General features: G+C 43.5%; 1 protein-coding gene across 2 annotated transcripts in view; it reads right to left on the reverse strand.

Moving 5' to 3' along the window:
* Window positions 1-23,673, reverse strand: part of LOC133350032 (glycine receptor subunit alpha-2-like) — a 43,989-nt gene that overhangs the window by 6,302 nt on the left and 14,014 nt on the right. For both annotated transcript variants that reach the window (XM_061563991.1, XM_061563992.1), the window contains exons 3-7: window positions 13,123-13,190; window positions 10,234-10,457; window positions 8,928-9,010; window positions 8,101-8,238; window positions 3,223-3,437 (exon numbers count right to left, since the gene is read on the reverse strand). In XM_061563991.1, coding sequence (XP_061419975.1) covers window positions 3,223-3,437; window positions 8,101-8,238; window positions 8,928-9,010; window positions 10,234-10,457; window positions 13,123-13,190 — 728 coding nt within the window. The remainder of the gene's footprint in view (window positions 1-3,222; window positions 3,438-8,100; window positions 8,239-8,927; window positions 9,011-10,233; window positions 10,458-13,122; window positions 13,191-23,673) is intronic.

A 23,673-nucleotide genomic window follows, 5' to 3' on the forward strand; every position in this document is an offset into this window, starting at 1 on the left:
CACACGTGTGCCCAGTGTCAATACAATTACGCACATCTGGTCGCGGATTGTAAGACACGTGCCGAACTGTTGCTTTAAAACGGTGGAAATAGGTGCATCATATCATCTGAGGAATACAGCAACTTGCAATCAAAAGCAAAATTGCTGCAGAACTTCACACACCTTAACCAAACCCTGTCGTTTATTTTCTTCCACGCCATTACAATTTGCAATCTGATGCAGAGTTTTACAGAGGAGCTTCAGCGCCTGAGTGGGATTGAATCTACGTCTGCGATTGGGGCACAATTTGCGTTTGATTATGGGTTTTAGGGCCACTAAGTTACTCTCACATTCATACGGGAATATTCATAGGAGCCCAACTAAATCCGCACATAGTTGCATAAAAGACTTCTCTGCCTTACTCTTAGATACACAGTGTTCAAAACACGAGAAAAGTCGGTGCTTGAGAAAATCTAATTCGGTATTTTAATGTACTCCCCTACAGTGCGGTCTTGTCACGCTACTCGAAGTACACGTCAATTCGTTGACAACAATAAAACACTCGTCAACAACACTCGCATTTCAAGAAAAAACATCTATTTGATCGGCGACGTTTCAGGCAACGGCCCTTCCTCATAGCACACACACAGAGGGCAGAGAAATAGAGTGGATGATAATACGTTTAATACGTCGGCTTTCGCGACCGATATTATTAATAATTAAGGTTTTTGGGCTAGATCGCGTAAGTATAAATGTGTCGTCACCCTCCACCACCCGGCACAGCCAGTAAGGTTTGTCACATAAACAACGCGCCATTTAGTTACTACTTCAGCCCACCGGTGTGTTGGAGAGTAAATCCACGACATTTACAAATTGAGTTGTACGACGTTTCGCTGGTAATTACATCCAGCATGGTCAGGCGATTTTGACAGAATAATTTGGTGGCCTGGTGAGAATTACATTAAAAAAATGTTTTCTGGTGACCAGTATATAAATAGGCATATGGAAAGTTACCGAATGGTAGCGTTTAAGTATCAGACAAATCGTTCAATTACCACAAAAATTTAGTAACTAAGAGTATTAACAGTGTTTGGTCATAGTTTTTTTTGTTAGTTGTGCTTATGCAACACTGCCAACGCAGCATCACCACGTAATTTGTCACCTCATTGTTTAAAATGTCAATGAATCATCATCAGCCATGATCGATCCACTGTTGGATGAGTGCCATCCCGATCTCTCGCGAACTATCACCGACACGAGTACAATTGCATTGGTTTCTCTCATCGGAGGACATATTTTTAAATCCTTTATATTAAGTTTACTTGCTTGCTTGCTTGCTTACGACCGTGCAAATCTTTCGGTCGTTTTTTAACCCACTTCCCGTGATCCAATCGAGCTGACATTTTGCACACAGACTCGTTGTGCGTGACAATTTATTTTCGTGAAAAATTTTTTTCCTAAATTTTCCACTTTTTAGGAAAAAAAAATTCATATTTTATTTAAAATATCAATGTGATAAAAATGAAACTCTTACTCAAGAAAAACAGAAATGAATAATAAAATAAAACCGATGCCACGCATATAAAGGATTTATAGTGAAAAACTTTGTTTTTACGGGTTAATTTTTTTAAATTTTAAGCCAGAAATAAAAAATAAACATCTTCCTTCGTCGGTTTGGCGAGGCCACAGAGAGGCACGCGGTGGTAGCTGATGGCCTATTCACCCCGCACACAATAGGTAGTCGGGGCGGTGATAGCCAACAGCAATTATGGGCCAGCTGCCTGTCTCGCCAACCAAGCTACTTGTTCTAAGACCGAGCTAATCCAATTGTAGCTGATAATTACTGAGACAAGCAGACGTTGGCAGTGCCTGATCAGCCAGCGTTGCTTAAACAAATCCTGATGAACTTCCAATGTTATAAGCAAGGACCATTTGTTTACAACAGAGTCCAAGTTCAAAACACTCATTAGCACCGTTGAGGAAAATATCTAATGTTGTGTATGTATTTATACGTAAACAAAATAAGGACGCAATTTCTTCTTCACATGTCCATTGGCATAAACAATATACATTTCTTAAACAACCCATCAGCCAGACGGTCTTCTGGAAGTGTCGAACTGTCACCCATATCATAGCAAAAGGCTACTTGGATACGAGACCGACAGTTCACCAGAATTGCTTCAGGCAAGTCTGTTGCTCTCGGTAAGATTCTAGTTGGTGAAGAAACTGCTTCAGAGTTAACTTGTCTTGAGGCCAATGCTCCTGATACCATGCCCTCCCAGAAGGCTGTGCGACTGATGTTAGAAATATTTCAATGTGGTATTGGACATGTGTGGGAGACATTGCTTATTTATGTTATTTCTATTCCCCACAATGTTGTTAATTGATTACAGTATTTGCGTAAGTGGAGAGACTTCACAAGCCTATCAGCCATGGATGAAGGCGTCCAAAAGCCATTGCCATATCATGGTTTTGCAAATCAAAAATCGATCCGTCTAGTACCTGCACAGGAGCTGAGTTCATCACTCCATCGCCACGGTGACCGGTACTCTCAGATTTGTCTCCTCCTATGGCTGCCACTGTCCATCGTTTCGGCCACCAGCCAAGATCCCTTTTCGTGCTATGTCCTACCCAACGTGATGTATCTAACCTGCATATGATCTTTAATCCATCCACTCTCTTCGCCTTGTCTCTCGTTGTCAACCCAAGCATGATTCTCTGCTCAACAAGTTTACTGTGGACATTGCACGCCACCGGTATTTTACAACTCGGAATGAAATCCGATTGATGGATGCTAGTGCATTATCAAATCACGAAAGCACCTTGACACGTACACAAACGCACACAGAGGAGATGCAACAACACAAAAACAAGGATCACAGGGGTTTTCTTTCTTCTTCCGTGCAGGCTGCTGAGACGAGTGCTGTTACCGAACAGCAAGTTGGTAAAGCTGGTACAGCACACACCAGCAATAACGTTGGCAGCAATCACAGACACCCGGCAATTTTGAGTTCCTCTCTCCGTTATTAAAATCGACCGCGTTATTATTTCAGGCCGAGTTTCCCCGAAGGGAGGTGCCTTCGTCACCGAGCCAAAGCTCGTGCAGCTGCGCGCACGGCGGTGGCAAGCGCGTCGAGCAAAACACGCGGCGGCATCCGTCGCCTTAAGCACTTCCCTCTAGAGGGAACAACAAGTAAATGGATATAATAGGCGACGTTTCGGGCGACGGGCCCTCGTTCTCACTTTAGGCAGGGAGGCGCGGGAGCCCGAGCTCTGCGTCGTCATGGTGAGAACGGTGGTGATGCCCAGCGCCACGCGCGCCGGCGCCGCGTCCATGTTGATCCAGAAGGAGACCCAGGAGAGGATGACGATCAGCAGGCTGGGGATGTACATCTGGATGAGGTAGTAGCCCATTTGTCGCTCCAGGTGAAACTTCACCTCGATGCAGGTGAACTTGCCTGGTGGCGAGCAGAGTGGGGCGGAGGGGAGAGGGGAGGTTCCGTTCGTTCAACCGCTGCGAGCGATAAGTCTAACTACTTAGCGCGGGTGGCAATTAAGATTAGAATTTGAAGCTCTATTTGTTACGGGTTATCCGATTTGCGGATTAACTTTGTGCCGTTTAAAAGCTGCTCCTCACTTGTCGAGGGTCCGTGACGTCACAACTTTACATCGAGAAACAACGGGCACGTGGATGTTCTCTCGTCACCATCCGTTCCGTGTGGGTAGACGAGATGGACCGTTTTTCGTTGCCAAATTTTCCTAGGTTTTGTAATTGTCCGTGGTGTTGTTGTTGTTGTTGTTTCTGGTGCCCAACCCTCCCACCCGCCAATTACCCCGAAGTATTGAGAGTTGACTGCGCGCTGAGATCGTATTAAATGTTAGCAGTGTTGAGGGTTCACCATTACGCATTGTGAGGCTAAATAGTCGATATTTGGCATGTTATGTATGTTGAACTTATTTTGCGACGTACGTAGCCAACCGCGTCACCTCAATTTAATTAGCAACAAATGGCTTGAGCCTCATACCTCGTTAAAAAATAATTAGACTCGAAAAAGCAAAGAAATATGTTTTTGTTGAAATAGAATCGTGACTTTTTTTCTAACGTAACTCAGGTTAATCCATACATTTTTTTACGATGATACATTCACAAAATTGGCTTTAATAAATATCTCCCGTGACGAAGGAAAGTACACGTACGCTAATTCGTATCAGATTAATATTCAAGATTACACTGTTAATGCCAACTGTTACGTGTTTGAACAATGCATGGTGTTCTAACGAGAGTGGTTTTAATTAGATTCTGTACAGTTTACCAGGTGAGTCAGGAGAGGTCTACTCAAGGCTGATTAAAATACAAGACAATACTAATTCTCCATTTACTCTGACAATATCACTGCATATCTATATTTTATTATGTTTTTGTGGGAAAAATAAATGATGATAATAAAACTGTCAAATGCTTTAATGACATAAATGTATTTTTCATCGGCTTCATAGTTTCCACGCACATATATATATGGAATGGCTCAAAAGCTATTCAATTATAAATGCAATGCTCATGCTAAAGTCTATTGGCATTTTTCATATTGGGCAACGCACCCTCGGAATGTGAATGGTACGTAAAAAAAAAAAAATCTGAATTTAATAAATATTAATTCAAAAAAATAACCTCCGTTGCTCCGTGCCCTTTGTAAAGGCACCACCAACATTGTTAGATTATTGCACGCATCTTAATGCGTTGTGAACGCACGTCTTCATTTTTTGGAATAGGTCACGTTACAAACCCCGCCACCCCCCCCGCCCCCTGGAACAGCACACAGCGACGAACGAGATATGGCCATCCGTATAAATATCTAAGTATGTGCCTCGCATCATCTGATCACGCGCACGACATTGTTTTGCCCTTACACCCGTCATTATCCTTGCATTTGTCCCTGGAATACCTTGCACAGGAGAGATATATTGTAATCGTGATTAACACATTCCTGCGGAGGGAGCTGGTAGGAACGTTTGGTTGCTCGGTCAATGGCCAGGGTCAACGGCGGCGTGGTGTATTCCGCAAATGTGCCCGACTGCGAGGGCGGGCACAAGCCGGCGTGAGTAGGTTAAACGTTGATTTTTATAAGGGCACCACGGGGTGAGTAGCCCCTCCCCACCCAGCCCCACCCCTCCCACCCCCCACCCAGCCCCTCCCCACCCTCCCCACTCAGCCCCTCCCCACCCTCCCCTCCCCACCAAGCCCCTCCCTCCCCACCCAGCCCCACCCCAACCACCCCCCACCCAGCCCCACCCTCCCCACCCAGCCCCTCCCCACCCTCCCCACCCAGCCCCTCCCCACCCTCCCCACCCAGCCCCACCCCTCCCATTTTTGGATGCACGACGGACGGACACAATAATCTCTTGTGGAACCAGGTGGTTCCTACCAGTATCATTTTTCAATGGGTCTACAATTGCTCAAATTGAGTTGAGAAGCAACGCGTGCATGTTGCGACCTTCTTGTCAATGCGCTCGCTGGATGTCGGCCTTCCCACGCAGTGCGTGTTGTGGGTGTTATTGGGCCATCCTTTGCCAACTCGAGTCATGAAGTATATACGTGTGCGTGGGGGGGGGGTATATAAGTAGAGTACAACAATTGATCTCGCTGCTGTTCTTGCAGCAGTCGATAGCAGCTGTTATGCATGGCGGTCGCTCATCCAAACATTTACGACAATCGGGCACAATCTGGGTGATTTGGTTATAGGGGGCCGTCCATAAATGACGTCACGCACTTAGGGGGGGTCAGACATTTGTGACGATGTGTGACGAGGGGGGGGGGGTTGAGAAATGTGACGTCACAACCAAATGCGCAACTTTAAATAAATATAGACAATACGTTATAATTAAATAATTAAATGCACGTTTTGATAAATGTTTTCTCCTACAACATCAGAGTGCAGCGCCACATTAAATACGCACTACAATGACAATAGTTTAAAGCGATTTGAAGCATGTTTTATTTTTTTTTTGGGGGGGGGAGGGCAGCAGAGTTTTGTGACGTCATATTTAAGGGTGGGGGGGGTCTGATTTTTTGTGACGCCGTGTGATGAGGGGGGGGGGTCAAAAATCGTCCAAAGTAGCGTGACGTCATTTATGGACGGCCCCTATGCTTATAACAACAATGGCTATTAATTTGCGAGCAGCAGTTCGGAAGGTGAGTTCTGCCTAACGCAGTGCAGGGCCGCAGTTGTGAGTGCACGTGACATCAGGACACGCACGCACACACGGAGAATGTTTGTTAATGTATTCGATCAATTTAGTTCTGGCCGTGTTTTTCAAATGTACAAATTTGAGGAAATTATAAAGACCCAGCGATGGTTCTACTCTATTACCCGATGTCACAGACTCTTTGATATATAAAAAAAAACATAATTGATTACAGTCCCAAAGAAAGATTATTATTATCATAACAGCGGTGGAATTTCAACTAAGCTGCTTCAATGGATCACACGCGAAATAAATAGCACGACACTCGGCACTCTACGCATGCAGTTACATCAGAAGCAATTTTTACAGACGTCTCAAGGATTACAATGGACATTCAACTCAGTCGCTCATTCTGACTCTTGAGGAAGCACAAAACAAACCAAAAACCGCCCAGCTGAACGTGACGTCAATGGTCGTGTGCACGTAAAAACAAGGAAGAAAAATCATGCTCATGCATCGATTCTGCAACGCTTTCTAGCGTGCGTTTGCCCTGATAACAGTAGCAGTGTCCAAGAAGTCCCGAGCTGCGCCACATATTTACATGTCGGATCATCTTCACGATAGTCGTGATGCCCTCTTACAGACAGACGGACATAACTCAAGCATCGGCCCATTCCGATTGGCATGGTGGGCTGCGTACGGTGCGAAAGATATCCGACATACGCACATACACACACTCTGAGTTGGAAAGCATAAAAAAATCAAAGCTTTCTTGGGACATGATAATCAAGTTCAGCCAATGAGAAGGCCACTAACACACAGATTGTGTCACAGCAGCGGTGATTAACCATTTTCTGCAGCCTTCACCCCTTTGGTTCTCAATCTAAAAATTGTTCATAATATTCTTGGTTCTTTCCGTAAAGTCACGTAGAAGGGAAATAATAAAAATAAAACAATTAAGTTATCACGACGTTTAAATCGAAATTGTTTATAATGTTCATATATATCTACTTAGGCCATCTATATCGCAATGCCTCGGCTGCAGCTCAAGCCGAGGCTGCAACGCTGGTCGTTACCTCTCCACCTCAGGACCCCCCTCCCACGGCCCATCCTGGCTCCTCCCCCCTCTCCCTGAACCAGTGTTTAAGGCCGTGTCTCTTGGAACTCTCTTCACCTGTTACAGTAATTTCAGCTGTGACGGTTCCAACTGAAGACGGAGGCTTGTGTTGCCTCCGAAACGTCGTGATTACATTTATTTGTTGCCCTTTTTCACCCACGTGACTTTACCGGAAAAAAACACAAAGAGTATGGATCCTTGCAAGCCACGATGTCAGTTTTGTTGCCAGATAAAAGGGTCAAAAACCAATTATCATATTTTGCTACTGGAAAATGAGGTTCCAATGGTGTAAATGCTTACCCCGAGCTCTCATACTCTGATGGTGCATTGTCTTTGAGCTGTGCGCCTTTTGGCGTCATCTGGTCCAACACCATGTGAGACTAGGCTCTAAAGAAAGCTGTCTCGGGTGTGGATTAATCAACTTCAAGGACAGTGCATACATTTTCAGAGTTATGTTTTTGTTTGCATTACGACTGCAGGTATTGTGGTCTATGCAAACATGACTCCTTGTAAAAAATGTGTCAGTTTTGTTGCCAGATAGAAGGGTAAAAATCTAATTATCCACGAAAGCTTAAAATCTAGAATTCAAATCTAGAAATATAAGTAGTTGTACTTACGTGCCCGTGTTTCGCTGTGTTATCGATTATTTGCCTTCTGAAAAAAATCTGGCCACGTCTCGCACCCCCAGAAAGGGCATCTCGCTTCCCCAGGTTACGAAGAACCACCGTGTTAAGGCTGAAATCCCACCCGATCCATCGAACGCTTCGCTGATGCAGACAAACAAACAAAACAGTTACAGAGCGAGAGCAAGAGGCGGATACCTGTGTTGTAGTGCTTTGTGCAGTACACGAGATCTTTTTCGTCTTTCAGCTGGAACTGGGGAAGCGTCAACCCCTCAGCGACCTGCACTGCCCCCTCTTGCTTCCACTCAAAAATGAGGTCATTCATTGTGTACCCAACTGTGGGGGTGAACACGGGCAGAATACAGATTTGACATGCAACACACATGGCATACCGAAAACATTACAAACCTCAGCCGTCGCTTGCTCTGCCGAAAATTGTGCAGGGGTGGGGGAGGGAAGCTGCGGTGTTTATTGTTTTGTTTGTTGTTATGGTTGTTGTTATGGTTGTTGTTATGTTTGTTGTTATAGTTGTTGTTATGGTTGTTGTTATGGTTGTGACTCTTTGGTTTTTTCGGTAAAGTCGTGTAGGTAAAAAATTAATTTAAAATGAAAACTCAATTAAATAATCAAATCTAGAGTTATGTTTGTTGTTATGTTTGTAGTTATGGTTGTTATGTTTGTTGTTATGTTTGTTGTTATGGTTGTTGTTATTGTTGTTATGTTTGTTGTTATTGTTGTTGTTATGTTTGTAGTTATGATTGTTATGGTTGTTGTTATGGTTGTTGTTATTGTTGTTGTTATTGTTGTTGTTATGGTTTGTCATGGTTGTTTTTATTGTTGTTGTTATGGTTGTTGTTATGTTTGTTGTTATGGTTTGTCATGGTTGTTGTTATTGTTGTGGTTATGGTTGTTGTTATGTCTCTTATTATGATTTGTTATGGTTGTTGTTATGGTTTGTTATGGTTTGTTATGGTTGTTGTTTTGGTTGTTGTTTGTTTCGCTTGCTTTGTCACCGCGATGCTTACAGCTTTCCAGCTGCATGGCGCACGTTTGGACGTCCATTGGAAAATTCTTCAGGTCCATCGGGCAAGACAGCGTTAGCGTCAGTCTGCAACGGTGGATCGAAGTGTAAAGAACGACGCGGCCACGATAGTGAGTGACACGGCCGCCCGGCAGCACAAACGCACCCGTCTCGTGCTCAAGTCGAGAGCGTGGAATCAACTTCAGTCATTGCCATCATCTTTTTTTTTACTTCATTTGTTTAAACGATTTCACCTCCGCTCGCACAAATCTCGGAGCGATGTTGTCACTTCTTTGCCTCGCACGCCACGGGGCTGTTTAGTTACTTAAATTTATCGCAGTCCCCGTGGCGAGCGGCTTGTGCGATGTGTCACCGAGCCACGCGTATTGTTATCCACACTTAAATTTCGAGAAGTAGTACACAAGAGTTTTCAGACTTCCCCACTAAGACTTCTCTGCAGAAAGATGCACGAATGGTGGAATCGCCTTCATTCCGATGCCAGAAAAAGGAAACGTGCGTAGTCGTTATTCCACCAATTAGTGTCACGTTCAGAGGAGCAATTATCTTCTTGTCTGGTTATAAGTGAATTATTTACATTGATTAAAAATGGAGGCCGTTCATCTCGGCATGGCATCACAGGTGTCTATCACAAAAAAATAAACAAATGCCCAAACACAACAGTGATAGAATAATAATTATAAATTCCAGATATTTTAAATCCATCAATGAACGAAGGCTTATCAATGCCTTGTCAGTCACGTGTTTTGTTTCATCATACTCCTCTGTGCGGGTTGGTGAAGGAGAGGGGGGAACTGGCAGTAGCAGTTCAGATATCACTCGACACTGATGTTAGCCGTGACTTGAAATCAACTCGGGTGACCACTTTGGTAGTGCAGTGTGCTAACAACTGTGCCACCGGCTCCACCCTACAAATGTACATGTATCTATATATGCATGTTGAACGTCTTTCACACCATATATAGCCAACTGTTTTAACTCAGTATGCATGTATGTTGAACTTATCTTGCACCGTACGTAGCCAACCGCGCTAATCAGAGGTGCGGAGGGGAAGGACACCAAACTAAACACACAAAGCAGTTCTAAAGAAATTAGTTTTTAATCTAGATGATGATTTAAAAGTGCAAATCTCAAGTGGCTTCCTAATATCGGAAGGATGAGCGTTTCAAGACGGCCGCAGTAGCGCGTCTGTACCTAGCAACTAGAATTAATCAAAAGCTACGTGGGTGAATAAGTAAGTGTTTGACACTTGGAGCGTTAAACCGCCGTGTCGTTACAATGGGCAAACTTGCCTTATGCTGTAGAGGACGTTCCCGTCCTTAAATATGCGCAGCAGCTTATTGTCAGTGGTGACCTCGTGAAAGTTTGCCCCCTTCTCGTTGGCAAAAAACAGATCGGGCTTCCAGATGGAGTCAAGCATGGAGGGGTCGAGGTCCAGGGAGTCGTCGGGGTACTCGCTGTACGCAAGCCGAGGGTCGTTCCACTGCTGTCGCAGGAAAATGTTGACCCGGTAATCCTTGCGCGCAGAAGGGGAACACCGAGAGACCGAGTGTGAGAATTCATTACGGCCCTGCGTGCAACACCTGCATGGCGTATGTGCTAATGTCGCCGTGCACATTCGAGGGGCTGTTAAATATCGGTGAGGGTGATGGGGAAGCAGTGGGAGGTCTACAATTAGGGGCCACCTCTGTGTTACGGGGACGCTTTGCAATTTTCTATTGCCGGCAGTAAAATGAATCCGAATGTGCCCATTACCATCCAATCTCTGAAGCTAAGCTGTGATGAGCCTGGTGAATACTCGGATGGGTGTTCACCAGGGCATGTCAGGTGTTGTAGGCATGGATCTGCAAGGTGGCCAATAGATGGCAGTGCTGAGTGGTGTGCACGGATTTTCTTCAGGTTCTCTGAATTCCTGCCACGTGAAGCCAAAACAACGATTAACGGAATCAGCCAAATATCCCAATTTAGCACGAACATTCTTAAACTAAACAAAAACAAATCTGGACACTTCAGTGTGAGGCTTGTCTGAGCAAATACTTGGTCTTGTTGTTATTGTCAAGTGCCCGAAGCCTGCAGTGCATTTTCCATACAAATTCAAAGCCATTATCTGCCCAGATGGCTGATGGCTCATTGCCTTGTTGACACTCTGTGGATGCACGTCTGCAGTTGCTACCAAATACAAATTGCATTTATAATTCACTCTGCGCTGCAATACAATAAATACACAATGGTATTGTGACGTCTCCCCCCTCTAATTTGAATTAAGTGGCAAATATTGACTGACAGAAGGAAAGCATGGCATTGTGTTGTGCCAAGTAATTTGCATGATGTTGCCTGTTTAACCCACCGCTGATTTGATTCTTCTTGCGAGACCAATATTTCAGAAACGGTTCAAGACTCGCTATTGAACAACCGTGACATGAATTGCGAGCCTTACCACGACCGTCTAGCCAAAACCAATACACGAGCATCTGATGCCTTCTCCATGATTCATTAATCGGTCAAATATATTAAAGCCCCAATGATGTCGAGTCGTGAATTACAAAAGGCACGCTTGTGAGCTGTGGTCGGATGAAATGAAAGATGTAAGTGTTCACTGCCTTCGATTGTCATGTGGCAGGGAGGTTATGGGAAAATGCTTGAATACATTTAAACACAAAGCCAAAGCAAAGGGTTGGGGAATAGCAAATTATATACAGGGTATCCATAATGAAGATAGCATTCATTATTCAATAATTATAATGATCAGTTTCAACTTCACTATGCAAATGTTTGCAATGTACTTAAATTGTTTTAATACAAAATCTCGAGATATCGTCAGCAGCATTATATGATATCCTCCTGATTATAAGACGCACTGGTAACCACCCCTGGTGGCCTTCAGATCGGCCCGTGACGTATGGCCCCCAACAATACACGAATGTGAAAACACCCCCCCACCCCTACCCATCATCATCGTGTTGTCAAACCCGGCTCTCTCACACCGATGTCGTCTTATTTGGCGGGAGTGGCTCCCCTCTGATAATTAGCGAAGAACACTGTTACATCACGAGGTGTGATTGCTGCACCGCATGGCGTTAGAATGACAAGCAAGCAAAGCACAATCTCTCTCCATTGAGAAACATCTTTAAATTGTCATGAATCTGGATGGGAAGAATTATGTCTTGTTGCCCGCAAATGACATGGAGCTTCCACCATTGGATAATTAAAATTAAAATAAACTTAGATATTTTTTTTATGTGAGGCATTGAATAATTTGGGAGCCAGGTAATTGCTGATGATTTGCAATTAAAATGCCATCAATGTCATAAGTCAAACAAATGCCAATTAATTGCGTTTGCAGTGTCATAAGTGATTATAACAAAACATGTAATATTCTTTGGTTCTTTCGGTAAAGTCACGTAGATAGAAAAATAACAATACAATTAATGTGAGTTAAAAAAAAAAACACTAATGTCGACTGTAGCCTGGTTCTTAACCTCGGTGAGTGTACTGGCAGTCTATGATGTAGACGCTCACCAGCTTAAAAACCAGGCTACAGTCTACATTATAGACTGCCAGTACACTCACCAGCTTAAAAACCAGGCTACAGTCTCCATTATAGACTGCCAGTAAGCTCCCCGAGGTTAAGAACCAGGCAACAGTCTACATTATAGACTGCCAGTAAACTTACCCAGATTAATAACCATTGCTACAGTCTACATTATAGACTGTCAGTACACTCACCAAACTTAATAACCAGGCTACAGTGTGCATTAGTGGTTTAAAAAAAAAGTTCACTTAAATGTTATTCTTATTTTTCTATCTACGTGACATTACCGAAATAACCAAAGAATATGAATTCCTGCAGTCACGCAAGTTTACAGTTAAAACTTAAAACATGTTATATTTAATTTGCGAATGCAATACACTAAAACCCATACTCCACACAGGCCTTCCAAGACCATTTGTATATATAATTACGATGATTTCCTTGCATGCGAAGGTCTAAAGCAAGGCAGGCAAACTTGATGGTGAGTCAGTTATGTATATTATCACAAGTATCAGGGCTCTTGAAAAAAAAATGTTTTCATGCGTGGCTAAAAAACAAATCATAGGAACGACATTCGAAAAGATTTTCAGATTTTGACGATGGGTAAATTAATGTGTAAAACGATGGTTTCAATGTTCGCGTCACTCACCATTGTAGTCTCTGCTATTGAGCCAAAACTGTTGATAAATATGTTGCAGGTAACATTGACTGGATAACCTGCAATTGAAACAATAGGCACAGGATTGTCATTGTTAATGCATGTCTCAGACACACGGAGGCCATCAGGAAAAAGCATTCGGGTTCGGCGAAGACTGCTCCCTGGAAAATTCACAAATCCACTCGTCTCTGCTCATCTGCACGATACTTTGCATCCTGTCTGCCGACACGGCAGAGCTTTGTATTCCTCGCGCAAATGCCTCGCCGACTGGTCTCCGTCAAAGCTTTTTCAATTTTCACGCGACAAGCCTGAACTTACTTACCATGGCAGTTTCAGTGATGGATCAAAAAATTGTTGATGAAAAAAAACATCGCAAGTGACACTTACAGGGTTTCCTGCGAAGTGCAATGAGAAGACAAAATGAGGCAGATGCCAATGCCGTTGCAAAACTTGTGCTTGAACACGAGCTTGCGTTCGTCCATTTGATTGTAGAAATAAAAGAAGAAAAAATCCGGCATGTATGAATTCAAATTATATGCAACTGCGTCTGTTGCTGTTGAATATCCTGTGGTTGGAATTAATTGAAAATCACACCGTGAAAACTAAAGGGAAATACACGGCACCTGAATTTGTTTGAAGGCTTGCGATCGTCACAGGCAATTGCTTAAAAAAAACACTGGTGCAATTCCGTCGCAGTTTTAACAGCCGTGCTGTTGTCGGCATGACGAGGGCAGATATCTAGAACGGAAATTTTTCGAGTTGTTATGATTTCCAAATAAATCTCAGATATATTGGCGCCGCAGACATGGCTTGCAACCCAATGGTAGGTTTCCCCAATCTGTTGCTGAAATTAGCCTTGGCTCCTCCCATCCTCAACCAGTATATATGCAAGGACTGTTTTCTTGGAATTTCTCTTACTTGATACAGCTATCGTGCTGTGACGGTTCCACCTGAAGACGGAAGTTTGTGTTGCCTCCGAAACGTCGTGATTTTTATTTTTATTTTACTTTTATTAATTTTAAATTTTTTTTTACCTACGTGACTTTACCGAAAAAACCTAAGAATATGAATCCTTGGAGTCACGAAAGCTTCAAATCTAGAATTAATTTAAAATTTCGGCAAAAAGGAGGGAACAGTCCGACCAGGTTCCAGAATTCTGTCTGCATCTGTCCCTTCATGAAATATGGGCATTCTTTATCAGCTCTAGCGTTTTGAATAAATACCCGTTTGCATTTATGCAGGAGGAAGAGCGAGGACAGTGGGTTCAGGAGTAAAGATAGCAGACCCAAGTTGTTTATTGCTGAAGGAATTTAACCAAGCTAAACAATGTTTTTGTTATTTTACCAGGTAAGGCCCACTGAGCTGTATTGCTCTTTTTCAGAAGCGAACCTGGTGATCACAAATAATAATAATAGCAACTCAACGAAGTGGCTTATCACGTGGAAATGTATAAGCAGCCAAATACTCTAAACGCGTGTTGATTATAAACGTGGAGGGGAAAACCGAAGGACCCGGAGAAACATCCCTCGCCACCAAGGTGCCCGATTTGAAGGTTAATTAAAACACACATATATATATAAATTTGAATGATATTAACAAGGCAACTGTGAACGATTTCTTTAAAAATTCAGTCGCTAATAAAACACCTATTTTAAAATGTAGAAACTTTGGGAATCATTTCAAGTTGTAATCTAAATAATGTAATAACATAATAGTAGCATATAATTTACAGCTTTTTGTCAATCCGCTGCTAGATGAAGGCCATCCCTTCTTGTATCGGTCAAATCGGATTTTCTGACCGTATTTCACCACGCAGTGCAGGTTGGCAAAGGGGAAAGGATCAGTGGCGCAGCGGTTAGCACACTGCTCTACGAACCTGAACACCTGAGTTCAATTCCCAGCCACGACTAACAACAGTGGCAGGTGATATCCGATGCGGTCTTGGCTTCCTCCGCACTCATCGATCGACTTAGTCACATATTCACTTCAGGATGTTTCTTGTTCATGTTTTTGTTTTTTGTTTGTTGCGGTTGCACCCGATTCAAGAGCTGAATGGCTCACAGGGCTATACCTAATAAATGAACTTGAACTTGAACTTGACTGGCGTGAGATGATGGATACTGAATTATTTTAAAGAATTGGACGCGCAAAGCAGAAAGGGAAGGCATTCCGTGTGACAAAAACGAGGAAACACGTTGAGTCAGGAGCGTACACAGGGTGGGATGTTCACGAGCAGACGCAGATTAAACGCTTTGTATCTCACCGCGTGGAATGAAATGTACCGTTCTTCACGGCGGTCAGCGTCTGGCCATGGATGAACATGCAGCGGACACTCTGGATGGCAGACACGTGGAACACTCGGCACGGAAATGGACGCTATAATGAGAAAGGGGACAGCACAGAACGGCATTGTGAACCTGTGAAATCAGTGGCAGGCAAAGTACGCAGACACGCTTCCGATTCCCACTGTCCGAGGCGCGTGTTCCATGTTGACTTCAACGAGACAGAATAGTCTAAAACACCACCACCACCATCACAACCTTCTCTATTAAGGAAAAAAGGAACACAAGTCATGTATATGGATGGATTATGTGTGTTTGCAAATCGTAATTTTTACGTGATTTGTGTCCCCGAGATTTTGTCAAATCCTTGATTTTTTTAAAGCCATTTTTCTCACGGGTAGGTCCCTAATGTGAACACAACTTTAAACTAACGTTTGTATCACACTGGATCATCGTTACAATAGTTATCATGACCTCACTTTAGCGATAGGCAGATAGACAGACACGCCTAATGCATTATTGCAGTTGGAAAGCATAACAAATATTTACGTTGAGAACTGTGGAAAATGTTAAAACTGACTGAAACGCTCTAAACTTTTCTTGACAAAAAATGATGACTGAAGAATAGGCTTTACACTTTCCGGCAATAATACAAGTGTTCAGACGTTCAAATACCAATTAGACACCTATTATAATATTTTGCCACACACTTGTGGTAAAAAAAACATGCGTACGAAAGTGCTTTGATAATAGGTCACATACGTATAAAAATAACGACGTTTCGATCGCAACACAAGCAACCATGATCAGGTATGAAACGTCAGCAGTCCTCCTGCTGTGTTTGTTTCACACCTGATGACGGTTGCTTCTGTTGCGATCGAAACGTCGTGATCTATTATTCTTTTTATACCCACGTGACTTTACCGAGAGAACCAAAGAGTATGGATTCCTGCAGTCACGAAAGCTTCAAATCAAGATTGCTTTGATCGTGTACATTTGGGACTTCTAAGAACATCATCTTGATAACACAATAGATAAACAGCTAATATATCTCCGCCAAAAATCTATCCATCTAAAAAATGCAAGCATTCTTTATGCAACCCATCAGCGCCACACTTTCCCTGCTGGGAATTAATTATTTCAGGAACATCAATTCAGTGCGAGCAAAACTCTGGACCGGTTTCGACATATAATGTCTCATCAGCAGATTCGGGCTTGCCTTGAATCAATGTCGGTAAACTGACAGACGTTAAAGGTCAGGACCCCCCCCCTCCATCCCCCCCCCCGTCTCAGCCAGCCGCACAACGCACGAACCCAGCTCGATGTACAGGGATTCGGGTGACGTCATCACGCAGATGTGCACGATGACGTCACCGCCGCGCACGTACGTTCTGGCAGTGCGCCAGCCAGCCGGGCAGGAATACAGGCAGGAATTAACCCAGTAAAACGTGTTTTTGTTTACACTAAAAACACACGTCTTTTTAAATCCTTTATATTAAGTTCACTTGCTTGCGTGCAAATCTTTCGGTCGTTTTTAAACCCACTTCCCGTGATCCAATCGAGCTGACATTTTGCACACAGACTCGTTGTGCGTGACAATTTATTTTCGTAAAAAAGAAATTCCAAAATTTTACACTTTTAGAAAAAAATAAATTATATTTAATTACCAATTGCTTAATGGTGGCAGGCAATCACCTGACCCATAGGTGGCAGCCATCTCAAGCCAGAGGACGAGAGGACTCTAGGATTTATAGTGAAAAACTTTGTTTTTACGGGTTAATTTTTATTTTACCAGGTAAGGCACACTGAGATACGTAGCTATTTTTTTTTCAGAAGCGACCTGGCCACAAATGATAACCCAACGAAGTGGCTTATCGTGTGGAAATTTATAGCAACCAAATGCTCTAAACGCATGCTTCTAAATATGGAGGAAAAACCCGGAGAACCTGGAGAAAAATCCACGCGATCACGGGGAGAACATGCAAACTCCAAATATACAGGCGTCAAGATCGGGATCGAACCCACGACCTCTGGTATACCAGACGAGGTAGTTAATATATCGCCACCACGACATCCCTAATATGATAAAGAATAACTCAATATGCTCATTAGCATAGGAGTGGAGAATAGAAATAACAAAAGCAGACAATTTATATCTTGGTAATAACAGCAACCTGATCAGAGTAAGGGTGCTTTTCTGTGTTTTCTCTCTCTCTGGTTGTTGATGTTTGAGGAACGCCTTTGTTTTAAAATGCAATGCAAGGCAGAGCAAACACGGCTAGCATTATTAGTCTGCCGCATGTCACAGTCGGCTTGAACCTCTCGTAGTTTTGTGTTTGAAGATAAATCCTCAAATCCACTGAAGGCTATTTATACTGACGCTGACACCTGTTAAGCACACGTTTGACAAATGCCTCATTTTAACAGTGTTGACTCATTCTCTGCCACGTTTAAAATTAAAAGCAACAAATTTACATTTTAATAATAAGCAACCCTGCAGCCCACCACTATTTTGCTCGCAATGCAACCAATTACTAAACTTCAGCAGAATCGTTTAGAATTACAAGAGCATCGGACAACCAATAATTGAGTAATACTTCCCGATAGATGTTAGTCAGTTTAACACGAAGGCTTTTCTAACCAAGATTATCCAAAACAGGTGTTTTGGGTTAGATCGCATAAATATCAATGTGTCGTTAAACCCACCACCACCCGACGCAGCTCTGCCTGTCGCCTGATGAGGCAGGTTGTAATTACTGGCGAAACGTCGTACTCGAATTGTTAATCAGACTCTGTCTTCTCGACAGACCTGTTCTCCACCTGAGGACGGCTGCTTGCGTTGTGGCCGAAACGTTGCGAGAATTATTTTATATGTTTTATTTTTATTATTTTATCATTTTCATTCTACGTGACTTTACCGAAAGAACCAAGAAGATTAATCCCTGCAGTCACGAAAGCTTTAAATCGAATTGTTAATGTTGTGGGTTTACTCTCCAACACACCGGTGTGCTGAGCTAGTAACGAATTGGCGACGTTTTGTTCACGTGACAAATCTTACTGATTGACTGCTTCGGATGGTGGCATGTTTAACGACACATTTATAATTACGCGATCTAACCCCAAAAAACCTCTATTATGGATAGTAATTCCCTGTTTGCTAATATGATAAATTGGTATTATGTTTGCACAAACAAGTACACATGAAGGCAAAATTAATGTTTACGCTTCGAACACAAGATCACAGCAGTGCACGTGTAACGCCACATTATCTGTAAATAAAACCACAACAACTCTTATAATTACCCTGCTCGCCAGATATGTTTAAGAAATGAATAAATACATGTTAAAAATATCATTATTACAAATTGTGCATTTCAGGCAGTGGACTGGGAACGCGTGACAACAAGATAATACCCTCCAGTTGTAAAGATTAGACGCAGAGTGACTTGCAAAACTCATTAAAAACATATATTCGGACCAGTCTCAATCCACCAATGGATGAAGGCCTCCCCATGCCGTGTTGGTTATGTACAGGGTGCTCCAAAAATGTTAACACTCACATGGGACTATCGTTTTTAATGGAAAAAAACTGATAATAATACACAGTGACATGATAACAAATGTAATGTTAATAGCTTCAAAAAGTCAAAGAGTGTTTGAAGCACCCTATATTTTTAGGTTTTTTCGGTAAAGTCACGTAGGTAAAAAATTAAAATTAATAAAAGTAAAATAAAATAAAAAACACGACGTTTCGGAGGCAACACAAGCTTCCGTCTTCAGGTGGAACCGTCACAGCCACGACAGCTGTATCAAGTAAATGTAATCTCTCATTTACTTGATACAGCTGTCGTGAATCCTTGCAGTCACGAAAGCTTCAAATCTAGAATCACCCTATATTTATTTTAGCACTATCCTTTTGCCCGTCCAAAGACGGGTGTATTGCAGTAAATCTGAAACTTGCAAGCGAAAATCAGACCGCCACGTGATATTCATTGCATCAATGCGTGTGCAATTTCTAAGGCCGCGGTGACACAGACCTATTTCATTTAAAGGTTATAATCCCTTGTTCATCACGACGTCCTTTTTACTTTGATGTCTCAACAGCGTTACGGAGATCGCGTGGCGTGAGGGTTCTGCCTTTGTAGTGAGGCTTGTGAGTTGACGCCGAGGAGGGGGGAGGAGGCGCCTCGCCCCCCCCCCATGTGGATTGACGTCTAATTATTATGAATGGAGGGGGTGTCCGTTTGGAGGACGTCACCTCATAATGATTATTAATGAGGGGGGCTGTTCTATGTGGAGGACGTAACCTGTTCATGATTTCGATTTAAAGCTTTCGTGACTGCAGGGATTCATCTTCTTGGTTCTTTCGGTAAAGTCACGTAGAAGGGAAATAATAAAATAATTAAAATAAAACATAATAAAATAATTATCACGACGTTCATGATTATTAATGAGGCTGGTCGACGTGGAGTGACGTCACGAGCGTTGCACACAGACATTCTTGGCTCATAGTAGGTAATAATAATAATGTGGGTGGGGGGGGGGTGTCCATTTGGAGGACGTCACCTGCTAATAAATATTAATGAGGAATGCTTCTCAACGTGGAGTAATGTCACGAGCGTTAAGGACATTCCTGGATGATTATAGTACTGTAGGTATACTTCACAAGACTGGTCAGTGCATGTTGGTGAATGGGGGGGTGGAGAGGCATTGCAAGTTCTGATGTCACTTCCCATCGATGTTGGCTGTGGCAGGGAATTGAACTCGGGTGGGCAGGTTCCTTGCACAGCGTGCTAACCGCTGCACCACCACTCTATCCATTGCAATTGTGAACAACATATACAGCGGCCCCCACTAAAGCAATCCGATGGTCATCCGGGCTGACCCCACTTAACTGGAAATGTTGTGGGTAGTGATAAATGGTTCTCCTATGGAGACACAAACATAAGCCGTAAAAAAAAAAGTGGAATTTTCATCACCGATCGAAATCAGCAATGAACAGCAATGAACATGGGCACGTCGTGATTTTTATTTTATTTTACTTTTAGGAACATCATTTTGGTATTAATGGGATACTGCCATGGTGTCAAAATGTCAGCGATGAACTGGACGTGCAATCGAGTGGGTGCCAGTTCGATTCAATCTCCCGGTGCGGGAGGTGAAATAATGGGGCAAATTTCGAGAATCCAACCCACATCTGTCCACCCACCACATGAAAGGTTGCATGTGGTGGAGTAAAGGGACGTCTGCTGAGTGTGGAAGAGTAGGCCAAACACCTTCTCGAGGGGCTCTCATGCTCTCCTTTTATTGGAGGCCATTCCGCCAGCAGTGCCTTGAGCGAACTACTACAAACAATTGTAGTAGTTCTTTTTCAGAAGCGACCTGGCCACAAATGATAGCTCAACCAAGTGGCTTATCACGTGTCAATGTATAGCGACAGCCAACGACACTAAACGCGTGATGTTGATTCTAAATGTGGAGGGAACAACCGACGGACCCCGGAGAAAAATCCACGTAACCACGGGAAGAACTTGCAAACTCCAACTATGCAGGCGTCATTTGAACCCACGATCTGTGGAGGGATAAAACTCAGGAAATGTATTCAGAAGCCCTCCTTAGACTTGGCTCGACTCTGTGATGCAACCGGCAATTTATAGCAGGCGGGGTGAAGAGATTTAGTTATCCCAGCACGTTGCTTGTGTTTAAAGGGCATCCAAAAACACACAGGAGTGGGGGGGGGGGGGAAATGCGCATTTGCATGTGAACTGTCCATCCCATATTGAGGCGCAGACCTTGTGTCAAAATTTGCCCTCACAGTGGAAAAGGTGAGGCGGAATCTTTGAGTGATCGCACTGGTTAAGGTAAACGGCGCATATATAATTTCGTCTCGGTTTTTTCTTAAAAAAATAAAAGGGCTTCAATGAATGTGTTTACAAGTCGGTAAATCGAAGTTCTTTTAAGTTTCAAATCGTTTCTGTAAGCATTATAGCCCAGTACAAGAAATAAAGTATTTTGACGACAGTCACTATACTGTGCATTTGATACGCCCCATTTCCCGAGTGTTAATTAATTTATGCATGTATGTAGATTATATTTTTTGTCATTGATTTATGTTTCATTAACTTATTACGGATGCTAATTAATTTAAATTCATATTTAATGAAGTCACTTTTTGTTTTTTTTCGCACTGAACCGCTCAAGTCTTCACAAAGTGCCCATTTTCTAGCGAAGACAACGTGTGACGGTTTAAATTTAAATACTGTTAAATCGATGCAATGAGCACATTCACTCACTTGAGTGAACTCACGTCTTCCTTAGGGTATACATGTACAGCCCTTTGCCAATCCACTGCTGGATGAGGGCCTCCCTACGCTGCACTCTTCGTCAGGGTTAACTAGACCGTCCTGTGCGACACTGATCAGCGTGGGTTGGTGAAGCTGGACCACGTAGACATGGGAGAATAGAAGTACTGTACAGCAACGACCTTTTTTTCCATGCACCGCCCTCTACTGCCCACGCTGTATTTGTGACTGAATATCAGAGGTCGCAACCGGGTACCCGATACCCGTACCCTACCCGATACCCGGCTACCCGTACCCGTTTGCGACCCTGGTGCGGCCGGGTACGGGTAGACCGTGAGTCACTGGTGAGTAACTTTCGATTTAAAGCTTTCGTGACTGCAGGGATTCATCTTCTTGGTTCTTTCGGTAAAGTCACGTAGAAGGGAAGTAATACAATAATAAAGATAAAACATAATAAAATAAAATAATTCTCACGACGTTTCGGCTACAACGCAAGCAGCCGTCTTCAGGTGAAGAATGAGTTTGGTAGTGTCTCATTCTTCACCTGAAGACGGCTGCTTGCGTTGTAGCCGAAACGTCTTGAGAATTATTTTATTATGTTTTATCTTTATTATTTTATTACTTCCCTTCTACGTGACTTTACCGAAAGAACCAAGAAGATGGTGAGTAACTGTTTGTCACTCATTTCCCAACGTCTTGTCTCTTCTCACAATTCATGTTCCTAGAATAAACCCACCCTCGCCTGCAACGTGGCTTCATTCCAGAGGTCGCAATCAGGTACCCGATACCCGTACCCTACCCGTACCCGGCCTGGTACGGGTAGGGTACGGATACGGCCGGGTACGGGTACCCGTTTGCGACCCTGGTGCGGCCGGGTACGGGTAAGGAATCAAAACCCGTTTGCGACCTCTGCTGAATATTCTGCTGGCAGACCGGAGTCGCCACGTGTTCCGTCGCCATGGCGACAGCGAGAGGTATCATACACGTGGTTGGTGCCAGACGCTGAACTATTTTCCGGGCTGCTAACCCCGACAGACGGGGCAGAAGTTTTGCTCTTGGCCTTTCTCAAGTTGTTATCACGATATTTTCGTCGCATGACACTCGGGGTGCGTAACGGTTCACTGCATGCAGCGGACGTTTGATTTCCCACGTTGGCAGCGCAGACCATTGAAAGCTATCAAACTAAATGCCCGTTTTTACCTGTGCGGCCACACCACGTGTGATTGTGCAAGAGTTAACGAATTCATTTGGAATGTACCACTCCCGTGCAGGGGTGATTGCTGCGAATGGAAGAGGCCTGGCGGCAGAGCGAGCAGCTCACAATGGAGAGGTTGGCAGAGTTCAAATCCTGGCTGGGCGTCGACTCAACCAATCAATCCTCTGGGGGTCAATAAAATGAGACCCAATTTGTGAGCAAGTCAAGAGTGGTTGTCCCAAACAAACACCACCTTGTGAGAGACCCAACGCAAGAATATCTCCCTGGGTTTGATCTTCCACAAAGCTCACGGACCACCCTAAGCCGCATTCACCGCACAAACCATGGCTGCAGACGCGGATACCTGATGCACAAATGCAAAATAAAAAACGCTCCAGTGTACGATTGTGGTCATCTAGGACAGACCATACAACATATAGCAAGGCAATGCCCTGATCTACAAAGACGAAGGAGAGATCCCAGCTGTCTGGCTTGACCACCTGAATGCTTTATTGCAATTGCTGATCTGCGTCTACATCAGCTACACGAAAGAAGAAGTCCCATGTAGGGGATAGATTCACCCCTGCCATAGAAAAGTCGAAATTGCATCACTGTTCCAGGGCTACATACAACAGATAAGCACTGGCTTGATATGAATCTGAGCAGCGAATCACCGTTGATTTTCTTGACTGCGTACAAGTTTCTGCCAACGACCGTATCGCAGCCAGTACTGTGCTTATAAGTGCACCATAAACTGTGCGTA

The sequence above is a fragment of the Lethenteron reissneri genome, chromosome 32 (assembly GCF_015708825.2).
Source record: "Lethenteron reissneri isolate LAM-NWPU_2019-01 chromosome 32, ASM1570882v1, whole genome shotgun sequence".
Lineage (NCBI taxonomy): Eukaryota > Metazoa > Chordata > Hyperoartia > Petromyzontiformes > Petromyzontidae > Lethenteron > Lethenteron reissneri.